Source organism: Cnephaeus nilssonii (genome assembly GCF_951640355.1).
Source record: "Cnephaeus nilssonii genome assembly, chromosome: 1".
In the NCBI taxonomy this organism is placed as follows: domain Eukaryota; kingdom Metazoa; phylum Chordata; class Mammalia; order Chiroptera; family Vespertilionidae; genus Cnephaeus; species Cnephaeus nilssonii.
The window spans coordinates 74,663,907-74,685,924 of NC_137072.1; the positions used below are offsets into that span (position 1 = coordinate 74,663,907).

General features: G+C 38.2%; 1 protein-coding gene across 1 annotated transcript; it reads right to left on the reverse strand.

Moving 5' to 3' along the window:
• Positions 1-803: 803 nt before the first annotated feature.
• AMBN (ameloblastin) lies at positions 804-20,854 on the reverse strand (the record flags this gene model as incomplete). Its single annotated transcript, XM_079761714.1, has 13 exons — positions 804-1,343; positions 2,240-2,284; positions 2,900-2,944; positions 3,029-3,088; positions 3,378-3,416; positions 3,760-3,798; positions 4,152-4,190; positions 5,102-5,338; positions 6,878-6,988; positions 7,482-7,529; positions 8,842-8,892; positions 10,731-10,799; positions 20,786-20,854. The coding sequence occupies 13 exons, from the start codon at positions 20,852-20,854 to the stop codon at positions 804-806; spliced, it is 1,392 nt and encodes a 463-aa protein (XP_079617840.1).
• Between the last annotated feature and the right edge of the window lie 1,164 nt (positions 20,855-22,018).

A 22,018-nucleotide genomic window follows, 5' to 3' on the forward strand; every position in this document is an offset into this window, starting at 1 on the left:
GGGAGTGCCACTCAGCCAGAAGCCCTGAGCTGGGCTCACAGCTGGTGAGCCCAGTGGCGGTGGGGGGAGCCTCTCCTACCTCCACAGCAGTGCTAAGGATGTCTGTCTGCCGGCTTAGGCCCACTCCCCCGCTTAGGGGGAGCGGGCCTAAGCCATCAGTCAGATATTACCCAAGGGCTCCCAGACTGCAAGAGGGCGCAGGCCGGGCTGAGGGCCCCTCCACCCCCAATGCACAAATTTCGTGCACTGGGCCTCTAGTATAAATAATAAACATACTTCTTGATCTTTTCAGTGAATAAATTCTTTATTTAAAATAGGCTAGATGTTTTTACTAGATTAAATAAAATACTCTACAAATTGAGAATTTAAAATCCAACATACCAAACCCAGTAATACCAGTCAGGGATTGTCCACTGATCCCCATTCAATAACATTTGAATGAAATAGCTTACAATTCTAAGAATATGTGCCTTTGCTTAGAGAAGGATATCCAAAGCAGTGTCACATCTTCTGGATACAGCAGTGTCACACTAGTAAGAGACATGCTATAATGCCTAAGACAGCTAAGAAACAGTGACTTTCAAATGCAGAGATTGATAGTATTTCTAAGTCACAGAGACAGTCGACACCTTTTATTTCAACAAGAGAATGAAAGCAAGAAGGGAACCTACACTATTTCTAACCACTTGTATTTATTAATATGCGTTTGCTGCAGAAGGGTAAAACATGTTTTGGGAAAAGGAGGCCATGGCTCAAAGCTGGGGAGCTTATGCGTACACAAAGTAGCTGATACCGCAAGGCTCTCAGGGCTCTTGGAAATGCCACCCGTTGTGCATGATATGGGGCGGCTGGACCTTGTTTCCTGGCATCGAGGTTTGCTCTGTGTCTGGGGTCACTGTGGTATCCAAGGTCGTTTCTCCCAAAGGTGTGGTCGTATCAGCAGCGTAGGGCTCATAAACATCAGCTAATCCAGGGGTCATCAGTGGGTCAGCGGCTGCTGGGGTAACCCTGGGGGATCCCTTGTTGTGCTCTTCAGGGCCCCTGGCCAGGCTGGGAATATTGTCCTTCGGGAGAGCAAGAAGCCCTGCGAGGGCGCCAGGCATTACTACCTCTGGAAGGAGAGCTGGGTTTCCTGGATTGGCTAGGTTGGCCTCCGGCACGGGGGAGCCTTGCACAGGTCCTTCTCCCTTCTCTGGGCCTTTGGTTGCAGCGACCGGGGAGTCAAATTCCAGAGTAAAGTCCCCACCCTTGCCTAGATTGGGAGGCATCCCTCCAAGGCTCGGCCTCATGCCTCCAAATCCTGGGAAAATGGATCCATAGGCCATGGGGCCTCCTCTGCCTCCCTGGAAAAAAAAAACATTTACCAAAGACACCGTTATCACGTATTATTACTATACCATGCTATTATACCTGGTCAGACTCACTGAGAAGCTACAAAAAACGACAGGGATATAAAGTCCTTGAGAACAGGACACTTATTTTGCCTCTATGGTATCTTTTGATGCATCTAGCTCACAGAAGGCACTCAATGTGGAAATGCAATTTTTCTTTCAGTGAGAGCATATAGGTGTATTTATTAATTTGACAAGATCTGTAGTTGCTGATGATTTGTTAATTCAGTATGGTTCTGTTTTGCTTTGTGCTCTAACAGATGCAACATGAAATTTTCAAAGGAAAGAGTAAAATTGTGTGCGTCTATTGATTCACCCTTTAATGTTGTAATATGAGTGGATAATAACAGAATAAGACTATCCTTGAATTAACTTATTAATGTCCTTTCAATTTTATAATAATAAAATTTTAAACTTGATTACTTCTTTTCCTTTTTGACCTCTCAGTTTTGAGGTCTGAATGATTTGTGAGCTGTTGAATTTGTTTTGAGGGGTTAAATGGTCTGAGAAGGAACAGGAACTTTGTGTGAACCGTGTGTATTGTTTTTGGTTTGAAGCATTTGCCCTTCATTGAAGTCTTTTCAAGAGAGATTTCTCCTCTCCACATTGTCAAGAAATGGAGCAAAACCCTATGCTAAAGAAAGGCCATCTCTCAGGAATGTCTGTATGGGAAATACGGTGAAATCTGTGCACACTGCTTCAGGATCCAGCTTTGGTTTTGGAGCCGAACAATCTGAGTCACATGCTGTCTCTTTGGCTGCATTCACAGCCAAGGCCTCTTGCAGCCAGTCCTCTGTGACTGTGCTCCCTGGATATTACTTTAAGAAGAGTTTGAAGGTATTACTCACCGCCATTTCTTCTGAGCTCATGATGCCAAGTGTGGTAGGAGCATTCTGTTAAAAAAGAAACACTGCTGACCCCTATTGTAGCAACTCAATACTAAATTAAAGGTCATTTTGTTTCTCCTTAAATCTCAATATTAATGGTGTGTCCAGAGGCAGAGTAAAGTGGAGAGATGAGGATAATTGAAGAAATGTAGCCAATTTGGAAAATTCAGACGGCAAATTTACTTTTTCTTTAGTGTGTGTGTGTGTGTGTGTGTGTGTGTGTGTGTGTCCAGAATTATCCAAATAAGAAATGTGTCTCTTTGCCATTTCAGTTGCTAATTTAGGCATTCAGAGAACATGGACTCTATTGTGTGAGGACAGGATTTTATAATTTTAGCTCTTAAGGTAACATTTTTATTTACTTATTTATTTTATATGTGTTTTTATTGATTTCAGAGAGAAAGAGAGAGGGAGAGATAGAAGCATCAATGATGAGAGAGAATCATTGGTTGGTTGCCGCCTACTTGGGAGAGAGCCTGCAATGAGGACATGTGCCCTTGACCGGAATTGAACCTGAGACCCTTCATCTGCAGCCTGATGCTCTATCCACTGAGCACACCAGCTAGGGCATTAAAGTGATATTTAATTAAAAATTATACTTTTCATAAAATATACACTTACCAATTGATTTGCTCCATAGGACATGTAAAACATTCCTGGATAAAGCTAAATATAAATACAACAATAATCACAAAATGCATTTTCCCAGGGAAAAACTTTGAAATAAAAGTGGTATTTAAAAAAACTTACTGAAGATGGTTTATTTTGGGCCAGTGGTCCCTGAGATATCAAACGGGCTATTGAGAATATCTTTAAGTGGTAGAAAACAGGATACGTAATTCAGATTTGTAACAACTCAGGCAAACCTCCCATTACAGCCATTTCTAACACTTATGTGAAACACATTTTCAGATATATTCATATGGCAACAAAGTATTTAATATTTAAGAAAACAAAGGAACTCATACTTAATATTCATAGTAAATGGAGCAATTAAAAATTTTTACTCTTTCTTAAATAAATGATATATATATATATATATATATATATATTTTTTTTTTTTTTTCCCCAAGAAAGTCTCATTGAGATGTGTACTTACGGATGGACCTTGTGGATCAGCAAAATCCATTCCTGGTAGCTGCATCACAGATAAATAGTAACATTACTAAATTATCAAAATAGACAACCAAACTTATGAATATGATAAAACAATCTCAAAGAAGTGCCCAGATTTTTTACTTTCATTAGTCTTGGGGCAACAGACCAAGAGACTGCAATTGCCTTTTACTGACACGACTCAAGTGCAAGGGCAGAGATGCAGATGCATTCATATGACAATGACATATTTAATATTTAAGAAAACAAAGGAACTCATACTTCATATTCATAACAAATGGGGCAATTTAAAATTTTTACTCTTCTTTCTTAAATAAAGGATAGAGATGTTTTCCCAAGAAAGTCTCATTGAGATGTGTACTTACGGATGGACCTTGTGGATCAGCAAAATCCATTCCTGGTAGCTGCATCACAGATAAACAGTAACATTACTAAGCTATCAATTACCAGACAAACTGAACACACTTTTATTTACGAATATGATAAAACAATCTCAAATAAGTTTCCCAATTTTTACTTTCATCAATCTCCGGGGCTACAGACTAAGAGACTGCAATTGCCTTTTACTGACATGACTCAAGTGCACAGGCACAGATGCAGATGTATTTATATGACAAGGAAGTATTTCATATTTAAGAAAACAAAGGGACTCATACTTCATATTCATAACAAATGGGACAATTTAAAATGTTTACTATTCTTTCTTAAAGGATAAAGATATTTTTCCCAGGAAAGTCTCATTGAGATGTGTACTTACGGATGGACCTTGTGGATCAGCAAAATCCATTCCTGGTTGCTGCATCACAGATAAATAGTAAGATTACTAAACTATCAAAATAGACAGACCAAACACACTCTTACTTACAAATATGATAAAACAATCTCAAAGAAATGTCCAGATTTTTACGAATATGATAAAACAATCTCAAAGAAGTGCCCAGATTTTTTACTTTCATTAGTCTCAGAGGCACAGACTAAAAGGCACTGCAATTGCCTTTTGCTGACATGACTCAAGTGCACGGGCAGAGAGGCAGCGTGTCTCTGGTGGGTTTGCCTTGTCTTGCACAGTAGAAAGCAGTGAGTTTTGGAATTGGAGCATACCAGGTTGCTTTGAATCCTGACTCTGCACTTAATTTTTATGTTATGCTGGGAAAATTGTATAACCTCTCAAAGTCTGTCTTCTCCTTTTAAAAAAAGATAGTAATATTGATCTTTACAGGCCTGTAGTCAGGATGAAATGGGGAATGTTAAATGTCTGCAGCATGTCAGTTACATGGTGCCTTCCTTTGCTGTCCACCGCTCTTTCCTCGACATTACTGTGAGGTGCTTTCCCATGGCTGTCTTCTCTACTACCAGGCAGAGAAATAAAAATGGTACATAGTACTTGCCATGCTGAGGGGTCCATCCCTCTTCTCTGTCCTTCCGACAGTGAAAAGGACCCTGATGATGGGAAGCTTGGACTTCTCTGGGCTTCCTTATTTTCTCTAAAAGCTTACATTTCTTCAACTAAGAAACCACATTTTAGAGACACAGACTCTTTTAGAAGCCATGCCCCACCCCTGGTGGCAAATGACAGAAATGAATATTTGTGTTCTATGAGCCAGATCCGTCAGGACATATTTAAATGTGCTCTCAAATTGTTTTTTATTTCTTTTCCTCCATTAAGTTAGTGGGTGATCCTGATCTAACTTCAGGGGAAGGATTTACCTCGGTCTTTGGTGGCTTCTCTGATGGTGCCACCTGCTGTTGAATCATGGGCCCCTCTGCCTGCTGCAAGGGTGGCTGTCCGTGGTAAACCGGAGGCTGAGGTCCTCCCTTCTGGACTGTGTCCTGGATGGCGGTGATCACGCTGGGCTGGTGGAAAGGTTTCTGTCCTGGCTGCTGAGGCTGCAGGGATGGCTGCGATGGGAGAGGTGGGGGATGCACAGGCAAAGAATATTCATACTGCAGAGAAATTTGAAAGGAGTGTCAGGATGCGATGGCTCACTGAACTGCGGTGTCTAGAATTTCTAAAGCAAAAGAGCTGGGGGATTTTCTATTTGGAAGAGTCTGCTCATGCAGGTAGGAAGCTATGTGAACGTCCTTGTAGAACGAGTCATTTCCTCCTCTAGGTTCTCGTAGTTGGCCCTGTGCATCTCTATTTTACCCCTTTCTCACGGGATTACAAATTTTTGTTACCAATCTTTGTCCCCAGTCACCTGAGGGAGGATACGTCTTATTTATTTTTATAGCCCCAGGACTTAACATAGCTCCTAACAAGTGCCTGGCACATGATAGATGCTTACTATAGTTTTGAGTTAATGAAAGGAGAAAGAGTAATTAAACAAAACACCAATCAAATTTCTGCACTACAGAGTCCATTTTGGAAACAATCAAGAGGAGAAATAGTCACCATTAACATAACTGACTGTCCCACTAAATGTAGTTTGGTGGGCAATGCTGCCTGTTGTGGGAGGCCATCTGGACTTACAGGTTCCTGTTAAAACAACCATGTTTTGTTGATCTTTAAAAAATTATCTGTGGCCCTAGCTGGTTTGGCTCAGTGGATAGAGCGTCGGCCTGGGGACTGAAGGGTCCCGAATTCGATTCCAGTCAAGGGCACATGTCTGGGCTGTGGGCTCGATCGCCAGTAGGGGGTGTGCAGGAGGCAGCGAATCAATAATTCTCTCTCATCATTGATGTTTCTATCTCTCTCTGCCTCTCCCTTCCTCTCTGAAATCAATAAAAAAATATATTAAAAATTATCTGTGGTAAATGGCTCCCTATTATTTTTAAAGTGATTGTCAGCTCCTCAAAGTGACATGAATCTCACAACAACCATTGCCCACCTCTAAACAATTACAGCTTTCGTTCCTTATACCTCCTTCATTACTTATGTCTCACAATTTAGCAGCTTGTAATACGTTGTCTTCTCTTATTTCCCAATCAGATCTGAAATTCCATAAACCTTAGAGTCATTCTTAAACATCTTCACTTTCACGCCCAGTCTACAATTTGATTTATGTATTAGGCACCTAACAAATAATGGTTAAAGTTAACTGATATATGATTGCTGTAAGGTTCATGATGTTTTAACCAGGACTTTGGCATCATTTAACCAGGACTTTGGCATTAGTTTAAATGTGCTTTTTAATAATTATTTGGGGAATCTTGATTAAAATGAGAATTGCCCAGGATTTAGCCTGTTTCCATTTTGAGGGTATTTTATTGTTATTGCTGATATTTTTAACATAAGTCTCATATTTGGGAGTCTATTATCTTCCTGTTAGAAATAAATGTTCAAATGGGTTGAAAATTTGGACCATTTTATTTTAAATATTCCAAAGTACTAAAACTACTTACAAGTTTTGATGTATTTGGTGTCTGGATAATTACTTGTATGTTTGTTTATTACTCTGTGGGTAGTATATGACAACTTAGAGAATGTAAGTAGGGGAAGATTTTAAGGCTTGGTGTTTCAAACAATTGATGTAACTAACTTACCTGTTGAGTTCCATGTTCCCTTGGTCTCATCCATGGGAAGGAGGAATGTGGTGGAAGGAGACCTTGCATCCACAAAGAATTAAGTGATTTCCCAAAGCCATATCTTGAATACTAAAGACATGGGGAGAAAAGATAGATAGAGAGAAATTTACTTCTGTTTCAATATTGGCTTAAACTTGGTTTTCATTTTCCAAAAGATCCACAGGAAATGTAGAGATAGCAAAAGTAAGAATGAGATTACTTAATTTAACATGGATAGGCAAACACTCTCTTGCAACAGACTCACAGCCATTCTAAGCCAGACTGCAGTATCCTCATATACTTGTCTTGGATTTAGCTTTGTAAGTACTCATAATAAAATTGACAATGCAAAAAAACTTTTTAATAAAAGAAAATTCAATGTTGTTTTTATTTTCCCTTGCCAGCCCATCTTAGAATCTTATTGTGTTTTAGGTTATCTCAGTTATTCATTAGTTCTTCCAAAATTTAGGATATCTCCTGTTCACAAATATATTCTACAAATGACAATGTTGCTTCTCATATCATTACCACCACCACCATTAATACAGTCCTTGCAATAAGAAATATTTGAAAATAAGTTTACCTGAGAAAGCATATTTAGTCCCTGCAAGGTGCCCAATTGTCTCATTGTCTGTAAAGAAAAAAAAGTGGGTTACTGTTTACCACACATGTTCCTTTTCTGTATGACACAACGGATTTTGCAACATATATCATTAACACAAAGTTTGGAGTGGGTCAATTTGAATAAAATAGAAGTAGACATTAATTATCACTGAAAAATAAAAATGTTGAATGTGTTTTTTTCACTGTTGTTATTATTGTTATTAAAGTATTTAGCTTGCTTTCTATTATTAGTAGAGAAAAAGCACCATTTAACTGAGGTCACATTGAAATATGGAAAAATAGCTCATTCAACTGAAATATAAATGTAATCATCAGGACATTCCTTCGTTGACCCTTTTACCATACTTTGCCTTTTTAAAATTCAACTTGAAGAGGAATTAAAAAAAAAAGGCAAACAAAACAAAATAAGACCACCTCCATCTCTTTCCCAAACAAAAAAGTCCTCAAAATAAAAAATATAAAAGACGTTGAGTAAAATGGTATCTGGAGAGATTATAAAAAATACCAGCAACTCAACAGAAAGTCAATTTCAATGTATTAGGAAGAAGTTTAGAGTGCTTTGGTTGCATTTAAGCTAGAAAGTGAGAAAAAATAACTCAGTGAAATTAGCTTGCATGTGAAATGGGCATCCAGCCAATATAGGTACTGATTGCCCCCAGATTATTATAATCTGAATAAACATTGCAAGGTCTTGTGATACATTTAAAATTTCATAAGTATTTTTCTATTTGTAACTGTCAATATATTTTATTAATATGGTGAAACAGTACTATTTTGCTGGGATTTTCTAAACAGAGTGTATACATTAGTTATGAGAAGTGCAATGAGACTACCACAGATTATGCAGCAGGTACAATGTTAGTGTTATTTACAGGAGTTCTTATAAATAACTGAATTTTGTAAGGTAAATTTTCTTCATCTGAACTTTATAATATAAGGTACTATAAGGAGAAGGAACTAAGTAGAAACCATTTATGACTTCAGGCCAATGTGTTTGAATTAATGCAGTAATTATATTGATGTAGTAATTATGTTAATGTATATATAGTAGGCATTAAATGAAGTATGTATAGTAGGTATTAAAATATTGCTTTGATTCACATACAGATGATGTTATGAGGAGTAAAGCACCTGAGAATTGGAAATGAGGTAAAATGATAAAACAAGGCTCTCATAGATGCCACAAGCTTCTCCAGAACCACACAGGAGGACGGCCACTGTCTTCTGACGGGGAAGACCAGAAACAGCCCATCGCCTTTCTCCCCTCCCAGGAACAAACCAACGTAAAAAGTAAACGTCAGTGCTCTGACAGCACATACCTCCAGGCTCAGACTAGCCATGCCCGCCGTCCCCGGCTGCCGAGGAAACACCTACATGGAAATAGAATAATTTTGAGTTCTCTTCGGTGAGAAACTTCCTTAGCCACCAGAAATAGAAAGTACAGTCAAGAGGCCAACATTTGGTTTATTATCTAAATAACTTGAACTTTTGGGAATAAAGAAGACTAATTTAAATTATTGGGGAATTAACATATTATTTTACAATTTTGCTCCCGCAGAAATGATCGATCCTTTGTCTGCATCTTAGTGCTATGTTGCTTTAAAAGAAAAATTTGATTTAGTTTGAAAGTGATATAATAAGTAAATTAAAGCAACAAAATAGAAAAATACTGTAAAGGTAACTTCTGTTCTTAAGTGTTATCATGTAGAGGAGCAAAGGGGACAAACTTGAGGTCAATTTCTTGTGTGTTTGACAAACCTACATGCTCTGGTTTATGGAATGTGGCGTGGGATCATGACGTTCCTCAAAACCCTGCCAAAACCCAACTTGCCTCCTATTCAAACAGCTTCAACAAATCCTCCATCAACTTTAGTGAAAGATTACTTTATGTATAAAGCAGTTGATCTGTGTGTATATTTGGGGGATCATATCAAAGGTATTTTTTCTTAAAAAAGTTCTAGCTCTAAGTCATAAATTAAATAACAATCACTACATGAATGTAAATAGACAGGGGATACATTTCCCATGTGGCAGTGAAAGGAGAAGAACATGTAATTTGGCAGGCAGTCTGCTGGTGATCCTAAACAATTGTCTTGCTCTTATGACAAAGTGGATTTGTTATAGGTGTGGAGTAGAATAGGTTTGAATAGTGTCAAGGTATTAGACTGATGATGGAGTCTGACCTCAACGTCAGTATCAGAGAAAGGTAAATTAGAATGACAGCTTCAATTTTTCTTTCCTTTTAAATTCATGTTGAGCAATAGAATAGAAACCTTTTATTTGTAGAATTGAGGTTTGAATCCTTGTGATCAGTTTTCATCCCCTTTCTCCAAAATGTTTAACTTTAAGAAACCCAAATAGCTAACCTTCTTTCTCAAGGAACGGAAATATTTTAAACTTCATTTGAGGCTGACCGTAGGCTCCCCAGACAAAAGACCATGTCATATTTACCTTTGTGTCTCAATGTCCAGCACATTGCTGGGTACATGGCAGGTGCTTAGTCAACATTTTCCAAAAGCAGATAGCAGCTGAATAAAGTCCTTGTGAAAACAAAATCACATGCTTTTGGCTGGAATAGTTCAGTGCTCAAAAGAAGTGTGTTCTTATGAGATCACCTCAATATATGATAGAGTGGACCAGGTGTATGACTGTAACATGCAATTCACCCTATTGCCATGACATGTTTTGATTTAAGAAACTTCAGCTCTTGATCACATAATATCTTCCCTATAAGGCAAATTTATTGTTTAATTACTAGCTTCAAATGGAATGACTAGCTCAGTTTTGTAGCCATAGTAATTTGGCTAATATTGTTCTTTTCAAAGTGAAGAAAACGTACTTCACTTTTTTGAAGAAATTTTCTTTCCATTTCAATTTCATAATAGTAGCAAGTAGCTGATAAGAAAATTGTGCCATGGCATTGCGGAGACAACATAAGTCTCTTATCTTTGAGTGAATGAAGGGAGACTTAGACATTGTCTTTGGAATATTTAAAATATCTTTTTGGATAGAAAAAATCATATATTTGACTTATTGCTTTTGGATGGTAAGGCTCATGTCTGGGCAACTATGACTTTTGGCTCAGTAGGAATTATAACACTGGATTAATTCAAATGAGTCCATGCATGGACTCAGCCCACGTCCTTCAGTGTTCTTTGGGGTCCAACAGTGTCTCTGCTGGGAGGCACTCTAGAAGACTCGGACTTACCGGCACTGCAGAACTCGTTTCCAAGAGGCACAAGACCAGGATCAGGTTCTTCATCTTGAAAAGTGGGATCTGAAACAGAGTTAGGTTGGAGAATTAAATCAGATACATTTTTACTCCAGAATGGTTAAAAGACAGTACCTCAAATGAGCTGTATCACCGATTTTCCAAAACAACCAGGTTCGAAACAAAAACAAAAGCAACAACAAAAAACTAAATGTTGCTGAACAACTGATTTGTATTTACTAGTTTTTGTAAAGAATTGACAAGCAATTAGAAAATATCCAAGAACTTTCTGTGTGTGTATAGCTACAGCCTAAATGAACATGTAGGAACAACCTTCATGCATATTCTTTAACTGCTGTGTTTCATTTTGTAAAATATGAATTGGAAAATCCCTTCTACTATGTGAAATTTTGGTCTATTCAGTATTGTCCACAGGAAGTTATACTTTTATTCCTTCCAGAGCAAATTTTGAATTCATTGCAAATGTAATACAGACAATAATAATTTCATAACAGACCTTTATTTGCAGATTTATAAGGCATATCATTCTATGTTTAGGTTGCCCACATAACCCAAACTTATATTTTAAAAATAAGAATAAATTTAATAGTTAAATTTCTAAAATGTTAGTGGAAAATATTTCTAAAAATTGAGTTTTTCTTTTTCTAAAATAAATTATCTCTTTAAAATGATTTTATAAGTTCAAAAGGCTCTTACCCTTATATGAACAAAAGTCTGTCTAGCCAAGAGATCTATTCATCTTCTTATATTTTTATAAATTAGGCAATGTCACTAATAATCACAAATAGTAAAAAAACCCCACCTCATTAATAAGTCTTTTTCCCCCTCACTATAAAATGTTTATTAAATATAAGAGATACATTTAGATTTTATGCACCATAACCCATCTTAGCACATTATTACAATTAGCAAATGTATGTTTTATAAAAATTCATTTTATGAGGTAGTACATATATTTTTATTTATTTATTTACTTATTTTTTTACATGTGGATTTAAAAATTTAATGTTGTTAAAATATCCATACCACCCAAAGTGATATGCATATTAAATGCAGTTCTATCCCACCCTAAAATTCTTTTTTTAAAATTTTATTTTATTGTTTAAAGTATTACAAATAGTAGTCCATATGTCTCCTTTTCCCCCCCATTGACCTCCCCCTGGCCTCCTCTACCCCCCTGCACATGCAAGTCTTTTTTCTTTAGCTGGAAGGTTATTAGACATATCTTCTCTGAAACTTGCTAATGGTTTACAATAAGTTATTATTCTGGTGACAAATGAAGATAAATCCTCTTATAAAAGCTGCCTGCAGATAGGAAGAAAGATCTTACAGGAATCACAAGGAAATCATAAAATCACATTTTACCTTCAATGCTGGCCTGCACTGTGCTCTCAGGGCCTGGTGATGCCAACCAAGATAGTTCTAAGAAAAAGAAGATTAGTTTTTTTTTTTTTTTCTGGACTGTATGTGCCTGGGATTCGCTCTGTATCTCTCATCAAGGTAGACCTGAAATCTTTATTTAAAGTGTCAACCCACCAATCAAAGTGAAGCAAAATGGGGAAAAAAAAAACCATACCAAACTCTAGCCCACACCTTTTTACTGCATGCAAGGACATTGGCCTGGTAGAGTCTCATTATTTTTAATTGTAACTCAACCCCTGTATTTATTCAGAGAACTTGATTGCAGGGAAGATAGTGAAGGAATAATGGACATAAACTCTGAAGATAATAATTTTGGTGAGTCAGGGGGGAAATGCATGTAAAATAGGTTCAAAATAAACCATTATCTGTTTTGTGCAGGGTTTTATCTGCAGATAAAACTGGAAACCTTGTGCCAACATTCTCAAGATTTCCACCCTCATGTTTGTTGTGGTAAAAGCAACTCCCCCCTATTCCCTCAACAAATACACAGTCTAGAAGGAAATACTAAAATAACTTTCTGGGCTTGAAAGAGAGGATGAAAATATTAGGTAAATCATGTTATGATTCTTTCCCCTGCCCCCACCTATGAATTTCCTAGGTATTTCACTAGAGATAGCTAAATTACCTCTCTAAGAAATTTCAATTGGACCCTCTGAAAGAATCACTTCAGGAAAACCTTTGGCGCATGTTCTTTGGGGTGAGAGGGGAATAAAGCAGAACATTCTCCATGACCCAATCAAGCCCATCGGCACAACTCTCAGTTTGCTTTTTGGATAGACCCATTTTCAGGCACTGCCGTTGCTTAAGAGGTTAACATCAACATGGATGGGTATTTCCATGAACAAATAGGAATGTCTTGGATTGAACTTTAGCTGCTTTTGTTATTTCTCTGACCCTCCTTGTCTTTTCAAAGTGTGATTTCTGACGTGAGAGGGATAAGAATTTAAGGTTGGTTTCTTAAAAAGGGATGAGTCAGTACACTCTTTAGGGAAGTAGGGATTTTGTTAATTATAGAGAACTTGGAGGAAGCTGGCATTATGGAAGAAGTATGTCTTCATACCTAAGTGTAGGCCTAAAAGCTTCAAATAATGTTATCCAAGAGCTGCTCCTGAAAAATTATTTCCCATTGATAAAATAATTATTTTTAGGATGCAAAGAAATAAGGAATGGGAATATGTTTCGTAAACAGCAAAATGTTATTGAAATGAAAAGTATTATTTTTGACTTCTCTCTTTCTCTCTTTATTACAGCTCTGGTACTTGATCAAGTTCCTTAATTTCTCTAAGCCTGTTTCTTCTTCTGCGATAAAAGGATAATCATTTAGCACTCAGTTAGGCTTGTTTTGAGGATTTGGTGAGGTGGTGAAGATGCAGCAGCTGCCATACAATGGGTGCTCAATAAATGGGATGATTGTCTTTCTTGGTGGGAGAAACTACATGAAAGATGAGACCACAAAGATACTGCGTGTGTGTGTGTGTGTGTGTGTGTGTGTGTGTGTGTGTGTGTTATAGGACGAGGAGTACTGGCAGTTAGGTCCATGAGCTCAAAGGAAGGTAGAGCGGGGACCTGATGGAAGACATTTCCTCTGCATGGAAGTTGATACTAAACCCATGGGATTAAGCTTCCCAATGACAGCTAAACAGGAAATGGAGTTTGTGTATGTATTTTATGGTTTATGCGCATGATCATGACATCCTAATAATGATGTTTTGGTGGATTCAGATGTTCTGTCTTGCTCTTAAGCCAAATGTCCAATACATCATAAATGATGCTGCTTTCACTTTTTAAAAATATCCTTTACTCCCTTCTGTAACATTGATCATGTGACATTGGGTTAGTTATTCAACTAGAATATATATAGTATTTTCATCTGTGAAATGTGGTCTTCCATAGGAAAGCACTAATTTAATTTAAATAGAACAGAAAAAATGTGCTCAGTACACTATCTGGTATGAAGAAAATGTTCAATGATCGCGAGTTATTCTTCTTATTATTGAAATAAAGAAACATGTATGCTGAAAACCTGCTTCATATTGGACTGTGGGCCTTGACTGTAGTTATTCCAGCCAGCAATGTGAACTATAACAACTAACTAAAATGTATAGAAATGTGGGGCCGGGCTAGAAGGGGTCGATGGGGTAGAAAAGGGGTCATATATAATACTTTCAAAAATAAAGATTACAAAAAATAAAAAATAAAATCTATAGGAATGATTTTGATTGCTTATGTGTATATCAATTCCACATGAGAAAATGTGAACTTGGAGTTTGTTTTGTTTTGACATGTCCTGTTCCACCTTCTGCACCAGTGTTTACTCACTCTCCCCAGAATGTGTCATGTTTTTCTCTTCCTGGGGTTTTGGTTGAAACCTTTTCTCTGCATAGACTCTTTTCTCACCTGTTCACAACAACTTTCTTTCAAGTTCTACTCAAATTTTACCTCTCTGTGACTCCTTCCCCCACTGTTCCATTCCTCTGTGATTTTCCCTTCTCTGAATTCCAAATATTTGTCAGTGATTTGAAAATCATTCATGCTCTACGCTGTGATAGCATGCTTGTTACATAGCTTTAACATTTTATTTTGCGTATGTTCTTCTAGCTTTTTGGATATGTTTTGCATGTATTTTCAACCAAAGGGCAGAAAGCACCCATTCTACTAAGTTGCAGCCTTTGATTTCTATGCTTATATAATAGGTAATATTTGGATAGTATTTGTTGTTGGAAAGCATTATCTTAGTATTTTGCATATATGCATTTTAAAAATTCTCACAAGAATTTTATGAAGAGAATAATGTTTCTCCCTTTTTATACATGATAAAAATGAACTATGGAGAGGTGAAGTAAATTGCCTGAAGTAACAGTAAGGGGTGGAACCAGAATTTAGACAGGCATCTGGCTCCAGAGTCTTTGCTGTTACACACTATGACAAAATTAATCAATTACCCAGGGGCAGATGACATGGACTAATTAGCAATTGGCAGATACAACACAACACACCTGTCTGTGGGGGAATTTGTCAGGTGTTTACTTAAAGAAGAAAGACACAAAAGTAGTTAATGAAGCATAAAATAAATTAACAATAATATAATTAAAAAGCACATCTAATATCAAAAGACAAAATCCCACACGAAATACTGCTAAAATAAGAGTGCTATATAGAACAGTGATCCTCAGTTTGGGGTGATTTAAAACATTTGAAAATTTTTTTCAATTTCAATTGATATACAATATAATATCACTTTCAGGTGTACAGCATAGTGATTAGACATAAATTATGAAGTGATCACCCAGGTAAGTCTAGTACCCATTAGTTTGGGATGATTTGGGCCCCCCCACAACATTTAGAAATGTTTGGGAGATGGGATATTTTTTGGTTATCTTAGTTTGCCGGTGAGAGGAAGGGTGAAGGAGAGGAGAGATTTTTCTATTGGCACCTAGTGAGTAGAGGCCAGAGATGTTGCTAAATATCATGCACAGAATAGCACCTCTCCCCCAAAGAAAAACACTTATCTAGCTCCAAATGTCAATAGTGGCGAGTATGGGAAACTTTGCTAAAGAAGAATGCTATAAAATTCTTGAGGTTGGAGAAATCCTGTGGGGACAGGTATTAGGAGAATAGATTCATGCTGATCCTTGAAGGAAAAATGAAATTGGACAAAGATACTTAATGGCTGGTGATTGAGTGAACTGATAAGTACTTAGTGTTCCAGGGAAAGAATTGGATGGGGTGTCATGCATTAAGCCTCAGGACAAGGGAACAAGGGCAAAGCGTGTGGTCTTGTCAGAGGAAGGCCAATTTTTAAAGTTGACTTAATAGATGTAATGCAGTATTTCATTAGTGTTTTATTTTATATTTCTTTGTTCATTATTAAGGTTATGTTTTCTTCACTTTTCCTAACTATGCTACTAACTATATTTCCACTTTTGTAAAATTTTCCTGGTTTTGCTTATTGGCCACAGGGAAAATGATATTCTTATTAATTTGTATGTGTGTTCTATATATCATTGAGCATCTACATATATAAAAAGCCAGCGACTATAACGTTGGGATGACCAGAATGACCAGTTTCTATGATGCCCACTATGGCCAGCGAACCAGCCTGATAAGGGGGTGGGGCTGGCTAGCCTGCCAACCTCCCACAGCAACCTCCAAGCTGGCCCAGCCCTGATCAGGCCCTATTGGAGCCAGGCCTGCCGGACCCCACCCATGCATGAATTTGTGCACGAGGCCTCTAGTATAATATAAAACATTTTATATAGCATGCAAATTAATATCTTGTTATGTTTGATGTAATTTTTTGACAGACATTAAAATATGTTAAAATGCATTCCATGTAAATGCTTTATATTTTACAGTAATTTCTTACATGTATATTTATTGGAATCAGATGGAGCTCATTTTCCACCCCTCATGCCTTTCTTTGCATGATGAGTTCCAAAGACTACATTCCTGGTAATTCTGACAGTAAGCAAAACTGGCATTGATTCTTTCAAACAAGGAAATTTGTGTGTAATGGATACAATACTTGGCTGCTTGCCAAGTAAAACACTCACTTCTTTGTATGTTAAAATGGGGATTCATTTGTTTATTTCCAGGATTATTATCATCTGCCAGTTGATACCCATTATAAACCCACTTCAGAAGGACTTTTGGAAGAATGAGTTGACCATAAGACAATACAGGATGACTTCAGCTCTTCACACAGTGACCCTAGGCTCTGACATCAGTCAGTTTTACAGTAGAGATGGTACTTGGGTCTCACCTTGCCCAGGAGAAGCCTCTGGTGTAGATAATTGGTAAGCAAGTCAGGAAACATGTCTTGTGCTAGTCACTTACCTGCTGAGTTTGTTAAGGAACATTTATTAAAGGCTTGCTATGAACAGACCATCATATTACATTTAATGATGTAAAGAGGGACACTCAGGCTTCTTTTCCTCAAAAACGTCAGTTGGTGTTATATGACACTGATAATGAACTGACGTGAGTCTTATTATGAAATATCTCACCATGTAAAAGAAGATAGTGCGCAAATTACTTCGCTACTAAGAATGTGGGCTCTGGGGTCAGACTGGGCAGGCTGGGATAGATTCATGACTCTCTAGCTGTGTGTCTTGGACAGGTAATGTCACCATTCTGTGCCTCAGTTTCCTCATCTGTAAAAGAGCACAAACAAAGGACTTGACAAAGGAGTAAATGAAACAGTGCACTGAGGTTCCTAGAATAGTGCCTGGTACATTGTAAGTATGCAATTAATGCAAATTATTACTGATTTAACGTAATTATTAAGGGGTGTCAAACCAGGAGGTTATTAGAATGGGACAGACTTAATCATAGAAGCATTCTTGCAGAAAGTGAGTTTTAAATCCAGGATTACAGCAAATAAAGAATATACACAGACAGTTTTAAGATGAAAGATGCTTCATATAGAAGGAATGACTTATAAAAAGAAAGCTGATTGTGTGATAGTGAGAGAAAAGCAAATTGGCTGAGGCTGAAGGACATTAGGGAATCTAGTGAAAAATATATCCAGTTAGTAGATGTGATATAATCATGATGCCAAACATCACGAACTTAGCTAACTTGCATGCAAAAAAAGAAGAGAAACTTATTTGCCTTATCCTCTTCCCAGTTATTGCCATATCCATCTTCCAAAAGGAAAGACCAAGGTTTCCAATTTTAGAAACACTCCTAGTCACCTGAACTAATAGCTAAGTCCAAGAACTAAGATAAACAAACAAGACAAAACACAAATAAAAACCAGACAGCTTGGGGACACTTGATATAGAACCTCTTTCCCACTACCTTAATAGGAATGTGTGTTTGTAATGGTCACGGTGTCTTTAAAATCAGGTTAGATTATGTTTTATATCATTAAGTCAAGAAAACAGAGGTACCATTCTAGATGTTTTGCCTTTAAAATAATGAAACGTGTTGGGATTCCTTACCCTTATCAATTTCTAGGCCAAGCACTAGCAGTATTCTGGTAGGTCCACAGAGCTCGGGTGCTGAATTCTGATCTCCTCTTTCCCTTCCCTGAAGAGCAGGCTTAACAAGCCAGGAGAAAGTGTTGAGGCTCTTTTTACTCCCCTTTCTTTTAAAATTGGGACCTAGGACAAGCCTCATGAAGAAGTTTCCTGTTTTCGTTTTTTTCTGAGGCTTTTCTTGACACATTTCAAGAGCCTACAGATGCCCCCAAAGCTCACACTAAGCCTCAAAGACTCCTGAGATCCAATGCCTCCAAATCTTTTAGTTTTGGGTTAATAACTATAGACTACAAAGCCACAGACATGTCTAATCTGAGATACTTCTAGTTTCAGAGCCTCTTTCTCCAGACTTCCCCAGCCTGCTCACCTGCAGCTCAGCCCCTGCTGTGAAAGACATGCCCCACAGTCCTGCGGGGGTTGCACCTGCACGCGATGGAGGGGAGGAGAGGGCTCCAGTGGCAACACTTGCCTTGGGTAGGGCTGTGGCCCCAGGCCTCCCAATCTCTGGTCAGAAGGTCCACACTGCTCTGAATTTGTGATGTAGACCTTGATCCTGTCTTGAAGTCCCTCCGTTTTCTTTTCTGCTTTCTAGAACTCCTGTTAGTTGGGGTGAGTGGAATAGGCAGTGGGTCAACTTTAAACTTCATTTACCTGCACATTCCCTTGTGTTGAAGAGCACATTCTCTCCTAAGGCCAATGAATGGAGTATTATGGGTTATGTAGATGTAAATGAAGACTGATGCTTCACATGATTACTTCTCTTGGATGTATTTTATCACTGAGAAGTAAATTTCAACTATTCATAAACAGACATAGATCACAGTAATGGTTGTACAGTAAGACATTTTATTGTGACTGAAACACTGCACTGCACAGGGTATATGAAGTGTTGGGTTAAACATCATAATTTTTTTAAAAAAATTATTGACCATGAGAGTCTCCAGAATGGAGTTTGGAGGATTTCACTGAATTTTAGATGGAGCAAGGTAACATTTAGCTGATATGGTAGAAATGTAGGGCTCTAATTAACCTGCAAATTTAAGAACAGCTTCTCCCAGAAAGAAGCCAGATTTCTTATTCAGGCAAGATGAAGATCCTGTCTCAGCATCTCTGGCTGAAACGCAGAAGTGCAGAGAGGTTCAAACCTGCATGCAAAAATAACAGAGAAAGTACCCGTGATCAAGCCCATGTATTTCTCTTTAAAGCAGCAGAATGGATTTACCACTGCCTGGGTGCGCTGTGCCTTCCAGGATATCATAAAGTGTAGCATAAAATAGGGGGTGAAGAGGAAAGCTATGTATTGGTCTCCACTTTTACTCTACTTCTGGCGCTTTTACTTTCCCTATATTAGTGGTCGGCAAACTGCGGCTTGCGAGCCACATGCGGCTCTTTGGCCCCTTGAGTGTGGCTCTTCCCCAAAATACCACGTGCGGGCGCGCACGTACAGTGCGATTGAAACTTCGTGGCCCATGCGCGGAAGTCGGTTTTCGGCTCTCAAAAGAAATTTCAATCGTTGTACTGTTGATATTTGGCTCTGCTGACTAATGAGTTTGTCGACCACTGCCCTATATGATTCATTTATTCCTCACAGGAACCCCAGGGGGCAGCTGTTATTATATCCCTGTTGTTCAGACATGGAAATGGCCATCAAGAGCTTTCACAATTCCCTCAGGGCCACACCGGTAAATTGTAGAATCAAAGTTCGAATCCAGTCTGGGTCCCAAGCCCACGGCTCTCCCACCGTGGACATGTAACCCAACACGCAGGGCTGACATCGCTGCTGCTCAGAGGCGCTGGGGAGAACGCCTGCCTCCCCATTTGGCCTCCTTGGCCTCCTTCAAAGTCCTACAGGAGCGGCTGGAGGGAGGACTCCCAAGGTACATGATAGGTCTGCTCTGGCCAAAGTGTGTTCTGAGGAACCTGTGGAGATGCTCCTTGAAACAAAGGTCCTGTGGCTAAGTAGAAACATTGCATTTTATTTCCTCAAGCACCTGATTGGTTCGGGAAAACTTCATAATAAAGAAACTTTCCACCAATTTCCTCCACATTTGGTTTGCTTATAAAATGTGTTAACCTGTGGACCTGATGTTCTGTAAAACATACCCGAGGAGATGCTACTGAAGGTGAAGTCTGTCACAGCCCAGAGTGTGAGCCTTGAGGACGGGGGCTGTCACGTACTTTCTGTATCTCCAGTGCCTGGTACGTATAGGTGTTGACATACATAGGGCACAGCATTTATTAAAGAAGTGACTCAGCCAATAAATGAACTCATCTGGCCCCTCCAGACGGGTCTACCCAAGGGGAAGGGGCAGCACAGACGTGTGCTTATTCAGGGCGAGAGAGGAAGATCCTTCACTTTCAGTATCGTGCCTAAGGACACACAAGTCATCCCTCCTTAATCTTCTGAGATGTGTGTGAAATTGGATTGATTCCCGCATCGCTTTGGTGGAAAATGGGATGGAAGCAAGACAGTACATTTATTCAATATCTGTTAAAGGATAGATGGTGAAGAGGCACTTGGTCTATGCTATTTCATGTAATCTTTGTATCAGCCTTACAAAGTAAGTCTTTTTGTCCACATCTTTAGAGATAATGACACAGGCTTCAAGAACTTAAGGAACTTGCCGAAGACAAATACCCCATAAGCATGTCAAAATTTGAATTCAGGTCGGACTGACTCCCAAATCCATACATGCTATCCCCCCTATATCACACTGTCTCTAAGTAGGGAACTGGATTTGGATAGATGATATTAACACAGATTATTTACTTTGAGACTTAGATGTGCTTTAATTATGTTGTATATGAATTCTTAATATTAATTCATAAGATTAATTCATAGTAGTTGTCAAAATGGAAGAAAGCCCAGGCTATTGACTTGATTATTTTCATTTGATTATGGGCTCCTCTATATATTTTTAAAAACAAACAAAACAATCAATTTCTACCACTCTAAAGCCTGGACTTGTTAAGTTATGGTATAAGTGTTCTGCATAAACTTTTTTTTTTTTACCATGCGACTTTTTTAGACACTATCTCTTTGCTCATTTCTTAGCTAAATTTTAGCATTTGTACCAATTCTGCAAAGGCAAGAAAACTTACTGATTTTTTTTTTTTTCCTTTGAAAGAGCTGGTCAGAACTAGCGGTCTCTGATTACAGGCCTACGCCAACTTGGAGAAAATCACATTCTGTTCAGTCCACATTTCTGTCTGATAGGTAATGTCTGAAGGTGTCTGTGGGGGTAATTATTCAGGGAAAATATAGGCTAGAAAAACCAAGAAATGGGTAGACTATCTTTCCCCAAAAAAACCAAAGAAATTATCATTAACAGAAAGAAAACCAGGAGAGTCAGCATGCCTAAAATGTTAGGGTTTTCATGATTCAATTAAGAGACCAATTAAAACTGAAGAAACATTTTAAAGAGCATGAACAAAAAATTTGTGAGATAAATATATATGAAGGAATTAGAAAATGTGAATATGCCAAGTAGTTTCATTTCTCAAGATTATTTCTATGGATGTGTGACTGCTAATGATGATTGTAAATGATATGAAACAACAATAAAGAATATTAATGAGCTCCTGCAATGTGCTGGGCATATATTAAGCACTTGACATACACTATCTCATTTAAAAACTTGGAAGTTCAGTCCTTCTGAATGGTAGCCATGATCAAAGTTGGGGAGCAACTGCTCCCCTTTAACAGGATAAACATTCTCCTTATTTTTCTTGTACCTGGCTGGCTTCACTCATCTATGTTACCTGCCTTGCTTGGGTAGGCATTTTGGTTTTTGATGCCTGCTGTAAATCTAAAGTGCTTGTCACTATAGCATGAAGGATAACCGACCAAATTCTTTC